The sequence below is a fragment of the Stomoxys calcitrans genome, chromosome 1 (assembly GCF_963082655.1).
Source record: "Stomoxys calcitrans chromosome 1, idStoCalc2.1, whole genome shotgun sequence".
Taxonomy (NCBI): domain Eukaryota; kingdom Metazoa; phylum Arthropoda; class Insecta; order Diptera; family Muscidae; genus Stomoxys; species Stomoxys calcitrans.
The window spans coordinates 122610001-122632362 of NC_081552.1; the positions used below are offsets into that span (position 1 = coordinate 122610001).

General features: G+C 39.2%; 1 protein-coding gene across 6 annotated transcripts in view; it reads right to left on the reverse strand.

Annotated features, from left to right (window-relative positions):
• The window catches only part of LOC106091696 (muscle calcium channel subunit alpha-1), a 479054-nt gene that overhangs the window by 142054 nt on the left and 314638 nt on the right, over positions 1–22362 (reverse strand). For all 6 annotated transcript variants that reach the window (XM_059370822.1, XM_059370821.1, XM_059370825.1 and 3 more), the window contains one exon: positions 3988–4095. In XM_059370822.1, coding sequence (XP_059226805.1) covers positions 3988–4095 — 108 coding nt within the window. The remainder of the gene's footprint in view (positions 1–3987; positions 4096–22362) is intronic.

Genomic DNA, 22362 nt, shown 5'->3' on the forward strand with positions numbered 1-22362 from the left:
ACAAATCAACTACAGGGCGCCCTCTAATAACCAAAAATTCCGTACAATGATAATGCAATAATAAAGATAATAGAAAACGATGGTTTTCGATTCAATAAATTAAAAAAAATATTTTTTTTTTTAAAATTACGACAATTTGAGTTTTGGAGGAATCAAAGTTTTCAAAAATTTTGAAATTAAAAAATTTAAATCTAAAATTAAAAATATCAGCTAATCACTAGTAAAGAAAAGAAAATAAATTCTATATGGGTTATACTGTATAATAACTTTTATCATTATCATATTATCTCTAAATTCGACTTGAAACCAGAACATAAACAGGTCCACCAGTATCATAAATCAATTCTTCCAGATTAGGTACAAGGCAAAGTTCACACGATATGCCGTAAATAATATCCTTTGTTCTGCGATTTCGCGAACTGTAGCTATGGAATATATACCTTAGTATCCTTTTATATCACGTTCGGCGAGGGCCTACTGTGACAAAGTGCGCCACATAAGTGGAGACAAAAGAAAAACAAAAATGAAAATAATAAGTAATGATATGGGCTTTGTTGTGGCTGTGGGATAGCCAAACACAGTAGCGGAGGGTTTCACTTATGCTCTTTTTATCTCTGTGGTCTATGCCGTGTGAATTGTTAGGCTCCACATTGCTTCCTTAATGTGGATGATAGTGAGACAAAGAGATAAAAAACAGAGAGCAAAGACTGAAAGAATGCTTTTGAGTGAAACTCGAAAAAAATTTTTTGAGTGATATAAAAACTTAAGAGGTTTCTTAAGAGAAAAACGCACTCGAGTAGAAAGAGATATGAAACTGGAGACGAGGCTTAAGAGGAAATGCCAAGAATACTAAAAGAGATCTTCTTATATTAAACCGATGGCATTAGAAATAGGTGGAAATGGAGACAGGAGGCCTGATATGGGGGGATGGAGATGGGGAGCAGGAAATGTTTTAAAAATGATTAGGTTGTCAATCATGTATGAAAAAGACAAACAATAAATGTTGCAAAAACCTGCTGTTTGTTCGGAAATCGATAAAAAATCCAGACAAAAACTCACCGAATTGCAAAACTTTAAATTATGTGTTCTATCTGTTTGGCCTCCACTCTCTCCATGCAGTTCCTCCTTTTTTAGAGATGATCCAATAAATATTATTCTTTAAAGGAATTTCATGATGACGGGACACAAGATAACCAAATCGAAATTTTCGTTCAGCCGATTTGAAATTGTGATGAAACTTTCATAATTTTTCCCCTTAAAAAAAAAAAATATGCGGAATTCTCTACCTTAATAGTTAATTATTTTATTTTCTTAGAATTCCCATAAAATTTGAGAAACACACTTGTAATGTCGCACACTCACAGCACTTGTTTGGAAATGAAAACGAAGATGAAGGAAAAACGTAAACTAACCTGTTTTGTATTTATGATGTTTGAGTGGTAATGATGATTTGGAGTTGAATTCTCTGAGCGATGTTCCCCTATGTAGCAATGGAATCCACAGATATAATCCGGCTCGTACTGGACCAAAATGTGCGTATGCGGGAGTGAAATCCACCTGTTGGAAATGGAACTCGTCTCATAAGCCAAAGCAAAGTCAAAGATGCTCTACAGAATCGATGACTTTGCACTCCACAAGAATGTAGTAAACAAATAGATCCCGAAACCAAAAGAAATAGAAATAAAAACATAAGGTTTGTTTAGGGATGGTTTGGAGAATTAGGGTTTTATTTGTCACTGGATAGCGATCTTACCAGTCGAACGATGATAACCAAACAAGAAGGAGGTATTTCTTTTTCATGCGGAAATAGCTCTTTCCACTTGGTTTTGGTTTGAGGTGAATATGTATGTCATATCTGATAGAACACACGTCTGTCAGAATGTATCGTTAAGTTCTTTGGGCATTTTTAAATCCAATTTAGGAGTGCTCATAGATGAGCCGTTAAAATTCAAAAATATTAAAATTACATATTTTATGCAGCATGAACAAAATTCATGTGGCATAAACACCATTCTTTTTTCGGGAATCACTTTTAGTTCCATTATACAGCATCTAACTACAGGGTCCTGTCCCTTATGAATACCATAGATAAGATTTTCAATGGGATACTACTGAATCGAATAAATGCCTGGCTTGAGAGAAGTAGCATTTTGAATGAATATCAGGCGAGATTTAGGAAGGAGAACTCTAGTGTAGACAATATTTTCAACTAATTGAACATTGTATATCTTTACAATTTGATTATCAAATTTAATTACGCCTTTTTCGTTGACATTTCTTCTGCTTTCGATTTCATACCTACAAGTAGTCTATTTTTTGAACTCGCGTGTCTTGGCCTCTCAACAAAAATCATACGAATTTTGGATCTTTTATACAAGGAAACTAGGACTAGAAACTGGGATGAAAACGAGTTGTCGGATAATTTTTTTCCGTGGAATCAGGTATCAGACAAGGATGTATTTTGAGTCCGACACTGTTTTCATTATATGTAAATGATCTCCCAGATGAAATTCCCGGTAGTGTTAATGTTGCGAATGTTAACATTAAAGTTTTGCTTTGTGCCGACGATATTGTGATTTTGTCCGATTCTTCTGCTGATTTACAGGAAATGATCAACTCCTTTCAGGACTATTTCTTGCTTCCATTACTAAAAGGAAGCAAGAAGGGGGTCAGTATAGCTATTGGTATCATCCCGGGACAGATAGGACTACGAGCTTACTTATGTAAAATCGGTGTGGCAAGTGTCATTGCCCGGCTTTCGCGTCTAACAGATACCGGCACTTAGGTGGAGATACAATACCGGACATGAATCAACTTAGGGGAGTGGTATTGAAAACAATTAAGGAATTTGTAAGTAGCACGGAATTCCTAACTTAAAATTTTCTTTTTAGAGGTTACTTTATAGTTTTTAGAGCGCACAACAAGATGATTGGTGGCTTACGAGTATGTCCATAGTGGCATCGGGCGGATTAATATCTGCGCCCTCTTTTCAACCTAACCTAACCTTACCTAGAGGACTATTGTGTAAAATGGAATTTGAAAATTAATTTATCCAAGTCCAAGATTGTTGTGTTCTGTAAGGACCCAATGATTGCATCTCACCCAAGGATTGCATCAATACTTATAGATATCTGGGTGTAGATATTTGCTACAACCTGTCTTTTAGGAATCATCTGAGGAGCAAGATCTCTGATTAGAATATGACAATAAATTCTTCATGGTCAATATATTTAAGCAATTTTAAAATATCTAAGAACAATAAACTTAAAATATTTGAAGCATGTTCCAGATCAATTATGTTCTATGCGGTACAGGTTTGGGGTTTCGAGCGATTTGATGATGTTGAAAAGTTATTTAGGTTTTTTTATAAAGAAAATGCTATATATACCGGTTAACACTCCGAACTATGTACTCTACCTCGAGACTGTATTTAACTCTCTATTTGTGACGATGCTGAGGATGGATTTCGATTATATAATCAAGATATTACGGCTTAGTCATCATAGATTACCTCGTATACTGGCAACGAAAATAATCGAACTAAAGGTATTCTGGGTAAATGAATGGACAAATATATGTGACTTTGTAGATTTCTCAACCCCTAACATTCAGATACCACAATGTAAATTCTCAAAAGACATAATAGATTTTCTTAAGATAGAGGACTAAAATATCTTTCGTGCAAACACAGTCGACTCTTATTTACACCCGTCTGGGACAAAGACTTACTCCAATTTTATTACAAAATTTTATAAAACCTAGAAGCGGTTTGCTTGATTTGAACGCCCGCTGTTTCAGAAGTAATATCGATGGGATTGCAAGCAAACTTAAAATTAGAGAATGTGAAATAGAAATGTGAAGGAATGCTTCGCCCAGAACCCCCCGTACGGTTTTATAACTGATCGGAACATAATATGTTGTTTGAAAAAAAATCTCAATCAATCAATAATACTATATAAATTAATATATTTAAACGCACATACTTACCTTAAATAACTGAACTCCTATGACAGCGAACATGAATTGCAAAAGACATGTCACAAGGACAATATTACCAATTGTCTTTACAGCAACTATGACACACTGAACGACATGCTGCAAAGAGAAGAAATTGGTAAATAAGGACATATGTTTTCATAAATGCTTACTTTAGAATATTTAACATTAACATCGACATTGTTCATTATTCAGAAAGCGTAAAGGTCTTCCGGGATTTGATCGCTATGGAAGTGATTAGTATGTAATTATACCGATTATTTATACCGCGTATGTCCTGTTCTATAAAAGGCGGTATCAATCAACAATCTTCGCAAATCTTCTTATCAATCAACAATCTTCGCAAATCTTCTGTTTGATCTAGCTATTTGAGTATAATTTTCTCTCGCTATTGTTGTTATTGTAGTATGTTATAGACTAAGGCGTCAGCCCTTGCCGATGGAGGACTCCAACGCGTCAATCCCCTAGACACATCCATGGGATTGTTGCTAAGCAAATGTATCAATTTTGTCACTTTCTACGAACAGTCAAGTAAGGAATAGCAGGATAATTGTCGATGAGAGCTGTTCGGTTTAAGTTTTGACTCATTGATACGGGACCTATTAAAAGCGACACCACTTTATTGAAAATTTTAATATTCTTGATTACATTATAAATGTAACTAGTAATTGTAAAAGGATATCTGAAAAATTTGTTGATGTTTTCAAAACCAGACGCTTCTCTTCAACGGCCGACCTTTGTGCTACGGAAGCCTCCTGACACATTCTTGACATTGAGAATGCTTTTGGGAAACCCGGGAATTTGAAAATCTTTGTATTTGATGGTGGCCTGTTTACCAAGTGGTGGAAATGCGTCATACTATGTGTGGAATTAGAGAGGTTTTATCTCAAAGGTGGCCACCGTAGCGCAGAGGTAAGCATGTCCGCTTATGACGCTGAACGCCTGGGTTCGAATCCTGGCGAGACCATCAGAAAAAAAAATTATCAGCGGTGGTTTTCCCCTCCTAATGCTGGCAACATTTGTGAGGTACTATGCCATGTAAAACTTCTCTCCAAAGAGGTGTCGCACTGCGGCGCGCCGTTCTGATTCGACTATAAAAGGTAGGACCCTTTTCATTGAGCTTAAACTTGAATCGGACTGCACTCATTGATATGTGAGAAGTTTGCCCCTGTTCCTTAGTGATATGTTCATGGGCAAAATTTGCAAATTTGCTATTTTTATCTCAAAGGGAAAAAATCTATGTCGGTTTTTTTAGCGGCACCCCACCTAAAATGCTTCCTTTTGTTAGATTTTAAGATTTCCAAAATTTAAGCACAATTGGAAGATGTTAACAATTTAATGGAACACTATAATGGCAACTATATATAAATCTGAACAGATTTTGAAAAAAATTGGCAGAGGCTTTCAGTTGGGTAATATAACATTTCATACCTAATGCATATCCGTCCAAAATTATTGTAACTACTCTCTTTTAGGTGGAAATCGGGCGAATAATATATATGGGAGCTATATCTAAATATAAACCGATTTTTCCCAAAATTGATAACGTTTGTTTTTTGGCTTAGAAAGTGATGTGTAAAAATTTTCGTGATGATTTTTCGAGCTGGACCGACCAACAACAACCTAATATAGCTTCCATATAAATCGATCCCAGATTTAATTTAAAGATGTCAAATCGAGAGATAGGTTAGATAAGGTTTAAGTGGCAGTCTGCCATTAGACTCATTTAGACGTTTTCGTCCATTGTGATACCACAGGGACAGAAGAAGGAGGAGGCGTTCTAGTTCTTACCGTTCAACCATCCAGATCGCTTTACAAAGCTCAATAACTTGCCAATGTTCACATCCGCTAAATCAGACAGGTTCTCAAAGAAATGAGAACTAAAATTGGAACTCCTTCTGACTGCCAGTGCGGGACATATACACAGGTGTTCTATAGTCTTTTCTTCTTCGATTTCCTTACAGCTTCTGCAAAAGTTGTTGCTGGCAACCTTCAGTTGTCAGCATGTTTTCCGATTAGACAGTGACCTGTCATGACGAACACAATGACTGAGACGTCTGTTCTAGCCAATGACAGCAAAGCAGTAGACCTCTGCAAGTCTAAATTAGGCCACATAGTTTTGGAATGCTCACAGCCTCCTCTTTGTGACCATCTATCAATCGATGTCCTTCGGGCCTGGTTCTGAAAACTTAATGGAAAACTCGCTAGAGGCATGCCAACAGATTTCATTATCCCTGGAATGTGTGCAGTGGTTCCTAGTCTTGCAAGCTCTTCCTCTTTACAATTCCCTGGGACATCTCTGTGGGCCGGTACCTAGAATAGGTGAATTTTGAACTGTTCAACCATCTCGCTGAGAGATCTGCGGGTCAGACACAATTTCCGAATGCATACCAGTGACAACCTCTTCTGGCGGCACGTTGTCCGTTGGAGAATTTCCTGGTTAATGTGTATCAACGAGTAGTTCAGTGTATCCTCACTAGACATTGTCCATATATTCTCTGACTTCTGAATATACCCCACCGTAATAGGTCCCGAGGACATAATCTTGCTTAGCCTAGAAGCCTCAGATGTATCCTCCATGGAGCTGCCGAATTCTATTCAGGATTTTTTCTGAGCCTCTCTCAGCTCGCCCTAATAGATGTACCAATCGTGTTGTGCTCTTGTGGCTTTTGCTCTGTTGAAGAGTTTTCTGCAGTCCTTCCTTAGACCAACCAGCTCTGGGGTCCACCATGGCGGTCGCTGTTTGCCCCTTGGCTTGGCACGAGGACATGCTGACACAAGCGAGTCATTCAGGGCCATTGTGATCCGCTTGACCACTATGTAAATATCGTCACCAGTTTCCATTCCCTTTTCTGGTCTAGAAGGCATAGACGTGCAGAATTTGTGGCGCAATGTATCTCAATCCATCCATGGGCAGGGGAGAAAGTTGTGAAACCACTCTTCCTCAGGACGCTGGACACTTTCGGTGTAGAAGATTCCCCCATAGCTGCTGCTGTCGAAATACTTTTTGAGTTCCGTTCTTCCCCGCTGGCGCACACCTTGATGCCAGCCCTTGGGCTTGTAGGGTCTGTAATCCACCAGACTTTAGCGATGTGGTCGATAGTTCCTTAGGCAGTGTTCAGCAACAACTGCTGAGACGTCTACTCGTTCGTTATGTTTAGCCGAGGGACCACTTTTGCAGTATTTTCTCCAAGGCTGAAACTTATATAACAATGACCAGAGAAGCTGTGGTCGCCCAACACTTCCCAGTCGCATATTTTTGCGCTTATATCTTCCGATACAAAGGTAATATCTACAACCTCCTGCCTGTTCCTGATGGGTTTATCCCCTTTATTACAAATCGCAAGATTGCAACTTATAATATATTCGACAAGCCAATCACCCCTTTCGTTGACATCCGAACTTATCTGGTGATGTGCATTGGCATCACTTCCTACAATGAGGCCCTTCTTCCCTACAGGAGCGGATTTAACCAGCAACTTAAGGTTTGAAGGCTGTAACTTTGAATCTCTTTGCAAGAATACAGGCTCTGAGTCTCCCATTCCCAGTACTCTTATCTAGTTTAAATCCCAGAATTCTTATTCCACTAAACATTCCTCCACACACCCTCGGATCCTGGATAAGAACCACGCAAGATGCGTTAGATCTTGTCATGATGAGCTTCCATCCATGGGTATTTGAGAAAGCTGTGGAACCACTCTTCCTCAGGACACTGGACACTTGCGGTGTGGATGATTCCTTCTTCTATGCTTCACTAGCTGTTGCTGTCGATGTACTTCTTGAGTTTCGTGCTTCGCCGCTGGCGCATACCTTGTGCCCAGCCCTTGACACACCTTGAGACCTTGGGCTTGTCTTGTCCTGTTTCTTTGCCTTCCCTTTCTGACTAGATTGTGGCAGGGGGGTTTTCAGTCTCAGCGATGTGGTCGATAGTTCCTCAGGCAAGTGTTCAGCAACAACTGCTGAGTCGTCTCCTGATTCCCCAACCCCACCGTTTCCATAGATCTTCAGTTTCAACTTGTTGAATCCGTACGATACAACTCCTTCATACTTGTTGAGGTCTGCGACAGCCGGAGTTTAATATGGATACTGCATGTCTCCGGTCACTATCAGCCTCATCCAATCTACCAATCTTCCAGTCGGTGGTTGAAAGATTAGGATTACATTCCCTTAGTCTTCCAAGTATAGATTTAGGATCTGAGAAAATTCTTGATATCCAAGCATGCACCACTGGTCGAAAAGGGATGTCTTCTTTCTTGACTAAATCTAGTGCTGCACCTGGCCAGATCTCACCAATCTTTTTTAGCGTACAACGATACATTACACTTGAGCGTTGATCCCCGAAAGCAATTAGTCTGTATCGGCCCCGATACCAGCCTGCATCGCCACAAACTGGAGCAGACCCAAGAAATTCCGCAAGGACTTTGGAGAATACTGATGACAGTCCATTGACTATGCCACTCCAATTTTTCCTAGGTATGCAGCCCTGTTCTTCTCCCCTGTTGACAACTGCCTTCACCAAACTGTCCCTAACGACATTAGCACAGGTTCTTGAACCCATCTTACTTTTGTTCACTCTAGTTCTTTTAGACATGGAATGCCCTCCAGGTGACCGCAGCCTTTTGGCTGACTGCGGTGCAGTTTCCGAATCTAGACGCGTAGTCTTTGCCTGTGCAGCGAATTCCCGAGCCCACTAACAATCTCTCTCTCACTAACAATCTCTCTTTGTTAGTGAGAGTCTTAGGATCATTCGCACCAAGCCTCTCAATAAACCTGAGAGCGATGTGTCTTCTATTATCCCATTCTTTTAAAAAGCGTGTTGGTTTGCCGGGGAAGGCCGATGGCCTAGACAAATTATAGACATGTGAAGAAAGAAAAGGTTCGACCTTGTCCTTAAGACTCGAACCAGTTGTCTTCGTCAAAAGCCCCTGCTGACCAGTCGTCTGTTGGCTAGTGGAGCCTGGAGCATGTGGCCAGTCGAGGTTTCAGTAGCAGACAACATGCTACGGCCTGATACCACCACCGCAGTTGTTGGGTCTTTGGAGTCCATTCTAAGCCTACTCCCGCGCAGATTATCAACCACCTAATGGATATCACTATCGTAGCTATCCTCATTTAAAGTTAGTCTTTAGAAAAGATTTCATTAAAATGTTGTCTTTAAATTTTATCTTTATATAAAAAAAAATGTTATTGGAATTGTGTCCAGACTATACCAGTGGTTTCTTTTTGTATCTATTAAGAATAGAAAGGCATTATAAAAAGACTTTAAAAAAGTTTAGTTTAGCAAAATGCATTGAGCACGCACAACAAATTTTATTGAAATTTTGCCTCAAAAATATAACTTCGAGGCAGGTCCAAATCTGGGCTAAGGTTTATCTTTAAAAAATTTTTCATAATATATCAGTTCATTCGGATAAGATTTGCGTCTTGTAGTGGCTCGAAAAGCAAAATCGGGAGATAGATTTATATGGGAGCTGTATCATGATCGATTCGGACCATATTTAACACGTATGTTGAAGGTCATCGGAGAAGGTCTGCCAAATCGGATGAGAATTTTGACCTCTAGAGGCTCAATAAGTCAAGATCCCAAATCGGTTTATAGGCAGCTATATCAGGTAATGTACGGATCTGCGCCATACTTAGCACAGTTATTGGAAGTCATAACAAAACACCTCATGCAAAATTTCAGCTATACCAGATTTTGAACCGATTTAAATCATACTTATCACAGTTGTTGGAAGTGATACCGAAACACTACGTCTCAAATTTTAGTCAAATCGAACGATAATTGCGCCTACTAGAGGCTCAAGAAGCCAAGACCCAAGATCGGTTTATATGGCAGCTATATCAAAACATGGACCGATTTAGCCCATTTACAATCCCAGCCGATGGCTAGATCGACTTAAAATGACATGACTATCAAGAATATATATACTATTATGGGGTCTCAGATGCATATTTCGAGGTGGTACAGACAGAATGATGAAATTAGTATACCTCCATCTTATGGGGGGGTATAATAATCAAGTGCTGTGGAGATATCGACGAAATATAAATGGAAACAAGTAAAAACGTGCTAAGTTCGGCCGGGCCGAATCTTATATACCCTCCACCATGGATCGCATTTGTCGAGTTCTTTCCTGGCATCTCTTCTTAGGCAAAAAAGGATATAAGAAAAGAGTTGCTCTGCTATTAAAACGATATCAAGATATGGTCCGGTTCGGACCACAATTAAATTATATGTTGGAGACCTGTGTAAAATTTCAGCCAATTCGTATAAGAATTGCGTCCATTGGGGCTCACGAAGTAAAATAGAGAGAACGATTTATATGGGATCTGTATCGGGCTATAGAACGATTCAGACCATTATAAACACGTTTGTTGATGGTCATGAGAGGATCCGTCGTACAAAATTTCTGGCATATCGGATAATAATTGCGACCTCTAGGGGTCAAGAAGTCAAGATCCCAGATCGGTTTATATGGCAGCTATATCAGGTTATGAACCGATTTGAACCTTATTTGACACAGTTGTTGAAAGTAAAAATAAAATACGTCATGCAAAATTTCAGCCAAATCGGATAGGAATTGCGCCATCTAAAAGCTCAAGAAGTCAAATCCCCAGATCAGTTTATATGACAGCTATATCAGGTTATGGACCGATTTCAACCATACTTGGCACAGTTGTTGGATATTATAACGAAATACTTCGTGCAAAAATTCATTCAAATCGGATAAGAATTGTGCCCTCTAGAGGCTCAAGAAGTCAAGACCCAAGATCGGTTTATATGGCAGCTATATCAGGTTATGGACCGATTTAAACCATACTTGGCACAGTTGTTGGGTATCATAACAAAACACGTCGTGCAAAATTCCATTCCATTCGGATAAGAATTGGGCCCTCTAGAGGCTCAAGAAGTCAAGACCCAAGATCGGTTTATATGGCAGCTATATCAGGTTATGGGCCGATTTGAATCATACTTGGCACAGTTGTTGGATATCATAACAAAACACGTCGTGCACAATTTCATTCTGATCGGATAAGAATTGTGCACGCTAGAGGCTCAAGAAGTCAAGACCCAAGATCGGTTTATATGACAGCTATATCAGGTTATGGACCGATTTCAACCATACTTGGCACAGTTGTTGGATATCATAACAAAACACGTCGTGCGAAATTCCATTCCTATCGGATAAGAATTGCGCACTCTAGAGGCTCAAGAAGTCAAGACCCAAGATCGGTTTATATGGCAGCTATATCAGGTTATGGACCGATTTGAACCATACTTGGCACAGTTGTTGGATATCATAACAAAACACGTCGTGTACAATTTCATTCTGATCGGATAAGAATTGTGCACGCTAGAGGCTCAAGAAATCAAGACCCAAAATCGGTTTATATGGCAGCTATATCAGGTTATGGACCGATTTGAACCATACTTGGCACAGTTGTTGGATATCATAACAAAACACGTCGTGCAAAATTTCATTCCTATCGAATAAGAATTGCGCACTCTAGAGGCTCAAGAAGTCAAGACCCAAGATCGGTTTATATGGCAGCTATATCAGGTTATGGACCGATTTGAACCATACTTGGCACAGTTGTTGGATATAATAACAAAACACGACGTGCAATTTTTCATTCTGATCGGGTAAGAATTGCGCACGCTAGAGGCTCAAGAAGTCAAGACCCAAGATCGGTTTATATGGCAGCTATATCAGGTTATGGGCCGATTTGAATCATACTTGGCACAGTTGTTGGATATCATAACAAAACACGTCGTGCACAATTTCATTCTGATCGGATAAGAATTGTGCACGCTAGAGGCTCAAGAAGTCAAGACCCAAGATCGGTTTATATGACAGCTATATCAGGTTATGGACCGATTTCAACCATACTTGGCACAGTTGTTGGATATCATAACAAAACACGTCGTGCGAAATTCCATTCCTATCGGATAAGAATTGCGCACTCTAGAGGCTCAAGAAGTCAAGACCCAAGATCGGTTTATATGGCAGCTATATCAGGTTATGGACCGATTTGAACTATACTTGGCGCAGTTGTTGGATATCATAACAAAACACGTCGTGCAAAAATTCATTCCAATCGGATAAGAATTGCGCACTCTAGAGGCTCAAGAAGTCAAGACCCAAGATCGGTTTATATGGCAGCTATATCAAAACATGGACCGATATGGCCCATTTACAATACCAACCGACCTACACTAATAAGAAGTATTTGTGCAAAATTTCAAGCGGCTAGCTTTACTCCTTCGAAAGTTAGCGTGCTTTCGACAGACAGACGGACGGACGGACGGACGGACGGACGGACGGACAGACGGACGGACATGGCTAGATCGACATAAAATTTCACGACGATCAAGAATATATATACTTTATGGGGTCTCAGACGAATATTTCGAGTAGTTACAAACAGAATGACGAAATTAGTATACCCCCCATCTTATGGTGGAGGGTATAAAAACAGTATTTCGTTGAGGAAATCTGCTCCGATTTTGAATTAAGTAAAATATTGTATGTGCTTCGCTACATCCTGAAGTGGATTTTTAAAAATGAATATATCTTTAAATGTTGTGTTCAGAGCCATCTCGGATCTACATTAATTTATTTGTTTATCGTATGGTTATTCAAATTCATAGGCTGTCTCCTAGTACACTAAAACCTCGTTTGGTATTAAATGGTTCAAGGACATATTTTCTTATTCGCACTGAGGAACGTTAATCAGCAAGTCCTCTTAATTTTACAGCGATACCAAACTCAGACATGGCATGAAATACCTTTGAACGCATAGGGGTATATTCTTTATGGAGTCTTACACCCCCATCCTATGGTGGTGGGTATAACAAAAGCGAGTTGATCAACAAGACCAGTGCATTGTTAGGTCGCCCCAAAACGGCGTTTTCCGATCGAAAATTCGCGACGCAGAGGTAATTGATGCTTCCGGTTAGCAACGACCGATTTACTCACAACAAAATCGCGTCGAGCAATTGTTCGTTTGTGTCGTAAGCGATCAACTTTCTCCACGTCATTTCTACCGATTGTAGCTAAGAAGGAACGAATATTTGCCTTGGTATAGGACCTATTAAAACCCAACCGAATACACTATTTTGAGCTATTAACGACCCTGCCAAACTTTGCAAACAATCATTCACGGCTACTTTCGGATGCAAATCCATTCCTAGCAAAATATCCACCGGACGAGATACAAAAAGATCCGGATCAGCCAGTTGTTATCGTGGCATTTGATACTTCAATGATGCAGAATGAGATGAAGAAAAACAAGTAAAAAGGCTGGGCCGAACATTGGATACCCACCACCTCGGGTATATATGTAAACCACCTTTCGTCAAATCCGGGGAAAAATGCTATATCGAAATATGTTCCGATTTGGACCAAATACTGATAAGTACAAGTCATTGTTCAACTGTGTAAAACCAAATTTTGATCTTTTTAGTAGGTATAAAAGATCTAAAACTAAACCGATCTGAACCATAAACGACACGGATGTCGAAAAGCCTAACATACGTCACTGTGTCAAATTTCGGTGAAATCGGATTATAAATGCTCCTTTAATTGGGCCAAGGCTTTTCATCGAGATATCGGTCTATATGGCAGCTATATCCAAATCTGGACCGATTTCGACCAAGTTGCAGATAAATGTCGAAGAGCCTAACAGAACTCACTGTCCCAAATTTCGGCGAAATTGGATAATAAATGCGCCTTTTATGGCTCCAAAACCATAAATCGGGGGTTCGGTCTATATTGCAGCTATATCCAAATCTGGACCGATCTGAGCCAAATTGAAAAATAATATCGAAAGTTTTAACACAACTCACTGTCCTAAATTTCGGCGACATCGGACAATAAATGCGCCTTCTATGGGCTCAAAACCTTAAATCGAGAGATTGGTCTATATGGCAGCTATATCCAAATCTGAACCGATCTGAGCCAAATTGACGAAGGATGTCGAAGGGCCTAATACAACTCACTGTCCCGAATTTCAGCAAAATCGGGTAATAAATGTGGCTTTTATGGGCTTAAGACCCTAAATCGGAGGATTGGCCTACATGGCAGCTATATCCAAATCTGGACCGATCTGAGCCAAATTGACGGAGGATGTTGGGGTGCCTTACAAATTCTGTCACAAATTTCACACTGTCACAAATTTCATCAAAATCGGATGATAAATGTGGCTTTTATTGGCCTAAGACCCTAAATCGATGGATCGGTCTATATGGGGGCTATATCAATGATATAGTCCGATATAGCCCATCTTCGAACTTAACCTGCTTATGGACAAGAAAGGAATCTATGCAAAATTTCAGCTCAATATCTCAATTTTTGAAGACTGTAGCGTGATTTCAACAGACAGACGGTCGGACATGTCTAGATCGTCTTATATTTTTACGCTGATCAAGAATATATATAATTTATAGGGTCGGAAATGGATATTTCGATGTGTTGCAAACGGAATGACAAAATGAATATACCCCATCCTTCGGTGGTGGGTATAAAAAAAATAAGTGAAACGGATAGAGATATGCTCATGAAATATTATATGGTCATAGCTGAGATGTTATCCAGTGCAAAATTTCATGACCCTAGAAGTCCCAGGGGTCCATAGTGGGCCTTCAAAGCTAGTCACCTTGGTTCCACACAATTTTGTTCGGGCTGTAAAAAGCGCATTTATGATCCGATTTGCAAAATACACTTTTGTGAAAAATAACATTCAAATTGAAAATATTATAAAACCAAAACTACTATAGACATCGTTGTAATTTTTCACAAAATGTAGACGAATATCCTTTAAAAAAATTAGTAAAAATTTTGGCTACATTTCTTAATGGAAACACCCAAAATCCCCACACTGGTAAAAGATGTTTGCAAAATTTGCATTTTTTAGTAAAATGTCCGCAGAGACCTCAATCCTTGGATGGCGCAAAACATTTTCAGACTCTATAAAAGATATCACGCACATTTAGGTCTGTTTTTTGTAGGGATTTTTAAGCTCTTTCCAGCAAAAAAATTTAAAACGGACCATAAATGCGCTATTGACAGCCCAAACAAAATTTTGTAGGGCCGAGGTGACCAACTTTGAAGGCCCATCAATGGAACCCTGGAAATTCCTGGGCCCTGAAAATTTGCATGTAAAATGGATAACACCTCAGCTATAACCATGTATAATAAATAAAGATATATTTATCCGTTCCAAAATGGCAGACTTATTTCCACTTATTTTTTTTCTCATCACACTATGTGACGACAAATTACCCCATATTGATGGTAAAACCAAAGCCGTTGTTTTTATCACAATCAAAACCATTCTTAAACCAAAAATTCTATCTTGCGTGGCCAAAACAGTTCCACTTATGCCCGATACCATACCACTAGTCGACGAAACTAGAAGTTTTAAACCTTTCCGAAAACCTTCAGTAAGAAAAGACGACTCCGAAACACCATGGTAAACTACGTTGATCATAGCAGTCTCCAAAAGCACTGCTTTGTTCAGCGAAATGTAAAAGACCTGCCGGAATACACAAGCAGCCAAAGTTGAAGGTTGCGTTTCATCTGTAGAAGAATTCGCAGGATGGAAAGTAGGAGCGGCACTAGACAATGTCTTGGTCGAACTCGAAGACGAACTCTGATGCAATAATGTATGATGCTGCCGATTACATTTCGAACACGAATATTTACTAGAACAATTAATAAGCTCATGACCCTTATCAAGCAATTCAAGCTCAATCGATGTCGTTTAATACGACTTATCTTCAAATTTAGCCGAAAGTTTGTGACTTTGTTTTGTACAAAGCACACATGAAGGTTGAGATGAAGATCGAAGCGATTAAGGATAAGAAGCATTCGCAAAATGAGTCTTAATCTTTTTATCATTGACGCGTTTCGAAGTATCCTCAGCTCTAAGATTGTGAAGATACAACAAAGTCCGAATCCTTTCCGATAAAAAGGAGTCAAATTCTGCCCACGACGACAGGGCAGCATTATCCTTCACGCTCTGTTCTCACAAAGTCTGGGTTATTTTAGGTAAAAGTCGAAGACAAATGAAAACTAAAATTCGATCCCAATTGTCCGTCGAAACCTTAAAACTGAATCGATTTCAAACCAGTAGAAGTTTCATTCGAAACTACCGGGATAGCGAAAAGATTCTTGAGCTGGTTATGAACCAAAATACGCTTATTATCGTAGGCATTTTTAAAGTCGGCCCCAAAACTATGATAGGTCAAAGGAAATTCCGAAACATTTTCCTCAGCCTCACCACTGGTCTTACGCACCAAATGGCATATCCGCTCAACATCAGTCAACCGGAACTTATTGATGAACACCGCGTGAAACAAACCTCAAAGAGTAGGCCATGTCAGGAAATCACCTTCAAATATAGGGGTGTCGCAAGGGGGCAAGGAGAGACTGTGAACCACGTCACTAGGAGGAGGATCGGCCACGGTTATAAATCTCCTCCGATGCTCTTGTGAAGTCCAACTCGGAATTTTATGCCTGAAAGTTCGCACTAGACAGCTGAGAATGTCGGCGTCAAGGAGCTAAATTCGGGGGAACGCAAGTACAAACTTTCGAATCTGACTTGCTCAATTTCGTAATGCGCAAGAAGTTTCAATGAAATCTACATCGACGTCGTTGGGATCTAGAGATATGGAACGTGGTGACCGCAGTCGTTGCCCGTTGGACCTAGGGACACTGAAAGATCGGGCAATACTGATAGGGTGTTTCAGGTGATGTATATATATATATATATATATATATATATACAATGAGCTAATCCAATCCTTGAACCAGTAACGGGTCGATCGGGTCCTTAGAGACGGGGTAAACCATATGCTTAGGAACAGGTGGATAAATTGATGGTCCCATGATATAAATATTAGGGAGAAAGTGGCATAGGGCACGTCAGAGAGGGGCATTTTATCGGCACTCCTATGGGTGACCACCATAAATCACCTATTACGGATGCTGACTGAGGAGGGATTTGAAAACGTGTGCTATGCAAACGATGTTATAATACTTCCTAAAGGTAAGGATCCAACATTGTTAACCCAGAGAAGACTGAAATATGCCTGTTCACGGGGAAGGCGAAGGTGGGCCAATTTAACGCCACGATTCCTCAACAAATATCTGACAAGGTCAAATTCTTAGGATTGAATTGTCACATGCGGGAGCGTAATGAGAAGGCTCACAGATGTGGAAAAATATGTAGACGTAGGCTCGAAATGAGACCTGAATCCGAGGATGGTCCACTGTCTCTACAGAAGCGTGATTAGACGGATACTTACTTACGCCTCAGCAGTTTGGTGTATACATATACATATATACATATATATATATATATATATATATATATTGGGTTGCCTGTGCGGTCTAGCGTTGTCCTGGTGGAATATGACACCTTTACGATAGACCAATTCTGGTCGCTTCTCCTTGATGGCTGTATTCAATTTGTCCAATTGTTGACAGTAAACATCCGTATTAATCGTTTGGTTACTTGGAAGCAGTTCAAAATATACCACACCCTTCCAATCCCACCAAACAGACAGCATAACCTTCTTTTGGTGGATATCAGCCTTTGAAGTGGTTAGAGCTGGTGCACCATGCATGGACCATAATCGTTTTCGACTAACGTTGTTGTAAAGAATCCATTTTTCATCTCCAGTTATGATTCGTTTTAAAAACGGATCGAATTCATTGCGTTTAAGGTGCATATTACAAGCGTTGATTCGGTTTGTCAAAGGAATTTCTTTCAAAACATGTGGTACCCATATTAATATTGACTCCAAACAAACAAATTTAAACAAAATTTCGCGCACTTTTTTCTAAAGCAACCTAAAAGTAACAGCTGATAACTTACAGATGAAAGAATGCAATTGCAGAGTCACAAGCCGTTGAAAAAATTTGTCAACGCCAACTATATTACTACTATATTACCGACAATTACTTTTTGGGCAATCCAATATATACACATATACACATATATATATATATATATATATATATATATATATATATATATATATATATATATATATATATATATATATATATATATATATATATATATATATATATATATATATATATATTATATGCAAGTCCCAGGCACACTGTGAAAATAGTGGCCAGATGAGGTGGCAGATAGTCGACCTCCTATTGTAGTAACGACGGAAATATTCCGTCAGGTAAGGGTGATTTTAATGGTTTGAAGCTCCTTAAGACTTTCTTGACCATAAACTCCGTTATGATAAGCCTTCGATCAACCTCATTTTTCGGAGATTTCGGTGGGTGTCTCCGTGAATTCCTTCGTATCCTGAGGAAAATGCGTTTTCATCAAACGCCTCAACGTATCCTCCGTTGTCTCTGCTCTCACTGCCATGTCGTCTACCAACGTTTTGGTTTGAAAATGGATTTTTGAGAGAAACATTTCCATCTTCCCGGCGTCGTTAACTCTATCGACCTGTTCGCAGAAAATCTTCCAGGAGGCACGTTTTTCGCTCTGGTAATCTTATTGTATTCCTTGAGCCGTGTGTAATATACTTCCGCTTCTTTAAGACGTTCTCTGTAATAAAGACAGCGGACTCCTTTCCTAATGTTCCTTATCTCCCCGGTCATCCAGGATTTTTCTTCGACTGATTTCTTTTCTCGAAAAGGACAACTATGTTCGAAAGACCCAATTATTGCATTCGTAATCCTGTTGACATTGTCATCAATATCTTCAATCGAAATTATCTTGCCCAAGTCTTCTTCCGATTTGTCTGCCGCATTTTTTTTAAGTTGGTTTTAAACTTCTTACGGAATCTTATCGGATTCGGTGCTGGCCGTGCTATTCTAAACTAATGTAGCGATGGTCGGAGAAGGAATGGTCAATGAAGAACCTCTAATCCTTATCGATTAAACTTTTCGAACATATTGTCACCTAAAACCTCCTCCCTAATCCTATTAGCAAAGGAAGCGGTGTTACCAATTTTAAATGTTATTGGGTCGTTAGTATTCAAGAATTCTGCCAGGGCTTGGCCCCGCTTATTAATGTTGGTACTTCCCCACGAAGTGTGGTGAGAGTTCGCATCGCACCTATTAGTACCTCGTTTCCTGTCTGTTTTGCTTTCGTCATTAACCATTGCAGCTCCGACATAGGTGGCGGTGTAGGAGAGTCGAAAGGCAGAGAAAGTGATGTTAGGAATGGTTCACCGTCTCCCTGTCTGACCACTGTTGCATCCGACGTTGACAACTCTGAAGAAAATACATAATTTAAATTTTTATGACAAATAACGCAGGTCCTTGGCCATGTAACAGTGCAAGCATAGAATAATTGGTAGTTGATATGATTCAGTCCTGAAACACATCAGTTATACACATAAATACATAACCGATTACGAAGCCCGAAACCAAATAAATTGATTATTGATGGCGGTGCGAGACGTTGTGAGACGACTTTTTTTTTGGGACGAATGACTACAATATTTGTTGTTTTTAATTGCGATCATTTCACTTTTCAAAGGAAAAATACTGCAATACACCTACCTTATAATTAATGTAATATTAATGCTTGCGAATGAAGGATGATAGTGTAATGTTGTCGATGTTAGTATGGGTTGAAGTAACCACAAAACAAAATTATTGCCAGTGAACCAACTTCTTTTAGCCATGTACTCCGAGATGTTCCAAAATGTTCGCCGCAAGCTTTATTTAATATAAGCACGAAAGGAAGGGAAACAAGATTACCTTTTAATATTATTACATTACTGGTGGACTGTAATGTGCAAAATACGATAACGAGTGTTACCAATTACAAGATGGAGAAAGGTGGCGGGTCAAGCATTAGAGAAGAGTTAGTTACTCCTTAGAATCTGACAAGCTAGGGTCAATATACCCGAATCAAACTTGAACTTAAACATACACCTTGGATTTTGGTCCCTTCATTCTGTGGCAATGGCATGAAAATCGATTAAGCCGTTTTAGAGTTTCTATGTTATGACTGGTACTATGTTCGTTTTTTTACCGTTGAAAACAGTTTTTTCAGGACTACTTTGTTGAAACATTACGTAAAACAATGATAAAATAACAATTTTATTAAAATTGTGCAAAAACTAATGAGGGAATGGCCTATCAAGGATTTCTGCTTTAAAATCAATTATCTAAACAAAAGGAATAGGCAAAAATGATCGCGAAAAGCGAATATAGTACCAGCTTTTGAAGATATAGTTTCTGAGTCTATACAAACAAAAACAAAGATTTGTTTACAAAATAAACAAGTAAAAGCGTACTAAGTTCGGCCGGGCCGAATCACGTACGCTTTAGTACGTTAATGTACGAATTTCAAAAAATTCTTCTAGTCGCATGGCATTTACAAATAAAGTGTGACTGCAATCCAATTTTGAGAGATCCAGCACAATCTGTAAGGAATGTACCATTTTGTATGTTTAAGTACCTTGTGTACAATTACGAAAAAAATCTTCTAGTCACCCGGTATATTCTCTCAAAATTAAGGGCATCCCAATTTTGTGAGCTTTAGCTCAATCTGTAAGGCAAGTACCATTTTGTACCAAAATGTACGAATTTTCAAAAAAAAAAAAAAATCTTCCAGTTAGCTCAATCCGCAAAGAAAGTAGAATTTTGTACGTTTTTGTACCAAACTGAGCGAATTTTAAAAAAATCTTCCAGTCGCCTGGTATTTAAATTCAAAGTGCAACTGCAACCCAATTTTGAGAGCTCCAGTTCAATCAATCCCAATAATGAAAAAAAAATCTTCTCGTCACCCGGTTTATTCTCTCAAAATTATGGGCATCCCAATTTTGAGAGCTTTAGCTCAATCTGTAAAGCAAGTAAGATTTTGTAGTTTTTGCACCAAAATGTACGAATTAATAAAAAAACAAGTAAAAAGGCGTTAAGTTTGGCCGGGCGGAACTTTGGATACCCACCACCTCGGGTATATATGTAAACCACCTTCCATCAAAATCCAGTGAAAATTGCATACCTTATGTCCCATAGCAGTTATATCGAAATATGTTCCGATTTGGACCAAATTGTAATAAGTACGCATCATTGTTCAATTGTGTATAACAAAATATGGGTCTTTTTAGTAGCTATATCTAAAAATAAACCGATCTGAACCATATACGACACGGATGTCGAAGAGCCTAACATAAGTCACTGTGTCCAATTTCAGTGAAATCGGATTATAAATGCGGCTTTTATGGGGCCAAAACTACATGGCAGCTATATCCAAATCTCCACAGATTCGGGCCAAGTTGCAGAAAAATGTCGAAGAGTCTAACACAACGCACAAATCGGACAATAAATGTGCCTTTTATGACCCCAAAACCTAAAACCGAGAGATCCGTCTATATGGCAGCTATGCCCACCCATCCTTCGGTGGTGGGTATACAAGTTGTAGTCCATACGGACCGTAAATGAATGCTGAACATTGTAGAAGTCATTGTGTAATATTTCATTTCATTCGGATAAGAATTGCGCCTTGTAGGGGCTCAAGAAGCAAAATCGGGAGATAGGTTTGTATGGGAGCTGTATCAAGCTATTGATCGATTCAGACTATATTAGACACGTATGTTGAAGGCCATGGGAGAAGGCGTGGTACAAAATGTCAGCCAAATCGGATGAGAATTGAGCCCTCTAGAGGTTCAAGAAGTCAAGATCCTAGATCAGTTTATATGGCAGCTATATCAGGTTATGAACCGATTTACGCCATACTTAGCACAGTTATTGGAAGTCATAACACAACACCTCATGCAAAATTTCAGCCAAATCGGATGAGAATTGCGCGCTCCATTGGCTCAAGAAGTCAAGATCGGTTTATATGACAGCTATACCAGATTATTAACCGATTTGAATCATACTTAGCACAGTTGTTGGGTGCTACTAAAACACTTCGTGCAAAATTTCAAATAAATCGGACGAGAATTGCGCCCTCTAGAGGCTCAAGAAGTCAAGACCCAAGTTCGGTTTATATGGCAGCTACACAAAACATAAACCGATTTAAACCATACATAGCGTAGTTGTTAGAAGTGCTACCAAAACACCACGTGCAAAATTTCAATAAAATCGAACGGCAATTGCGCCCTCTAGAGGTGCGCCCAATATCGGTTTGTATGGCAGCTATATCAGAACATGGACTGATGTAAACCATACTTAGCGTAGTTGTTGGAAGTGATACCAAAACACTACGTGCAAAATTTCAATAAAATCGGATAAGAATTGCGCCCTCTAGAGGCTCAAGAAGTCAAGACCCAAGATCGGTTTATATAGCAGCTATATCGAAACATGGATCATTTACAATTTCAACCGACCTACACTAATAAAAAGTATTTGTGCAAAA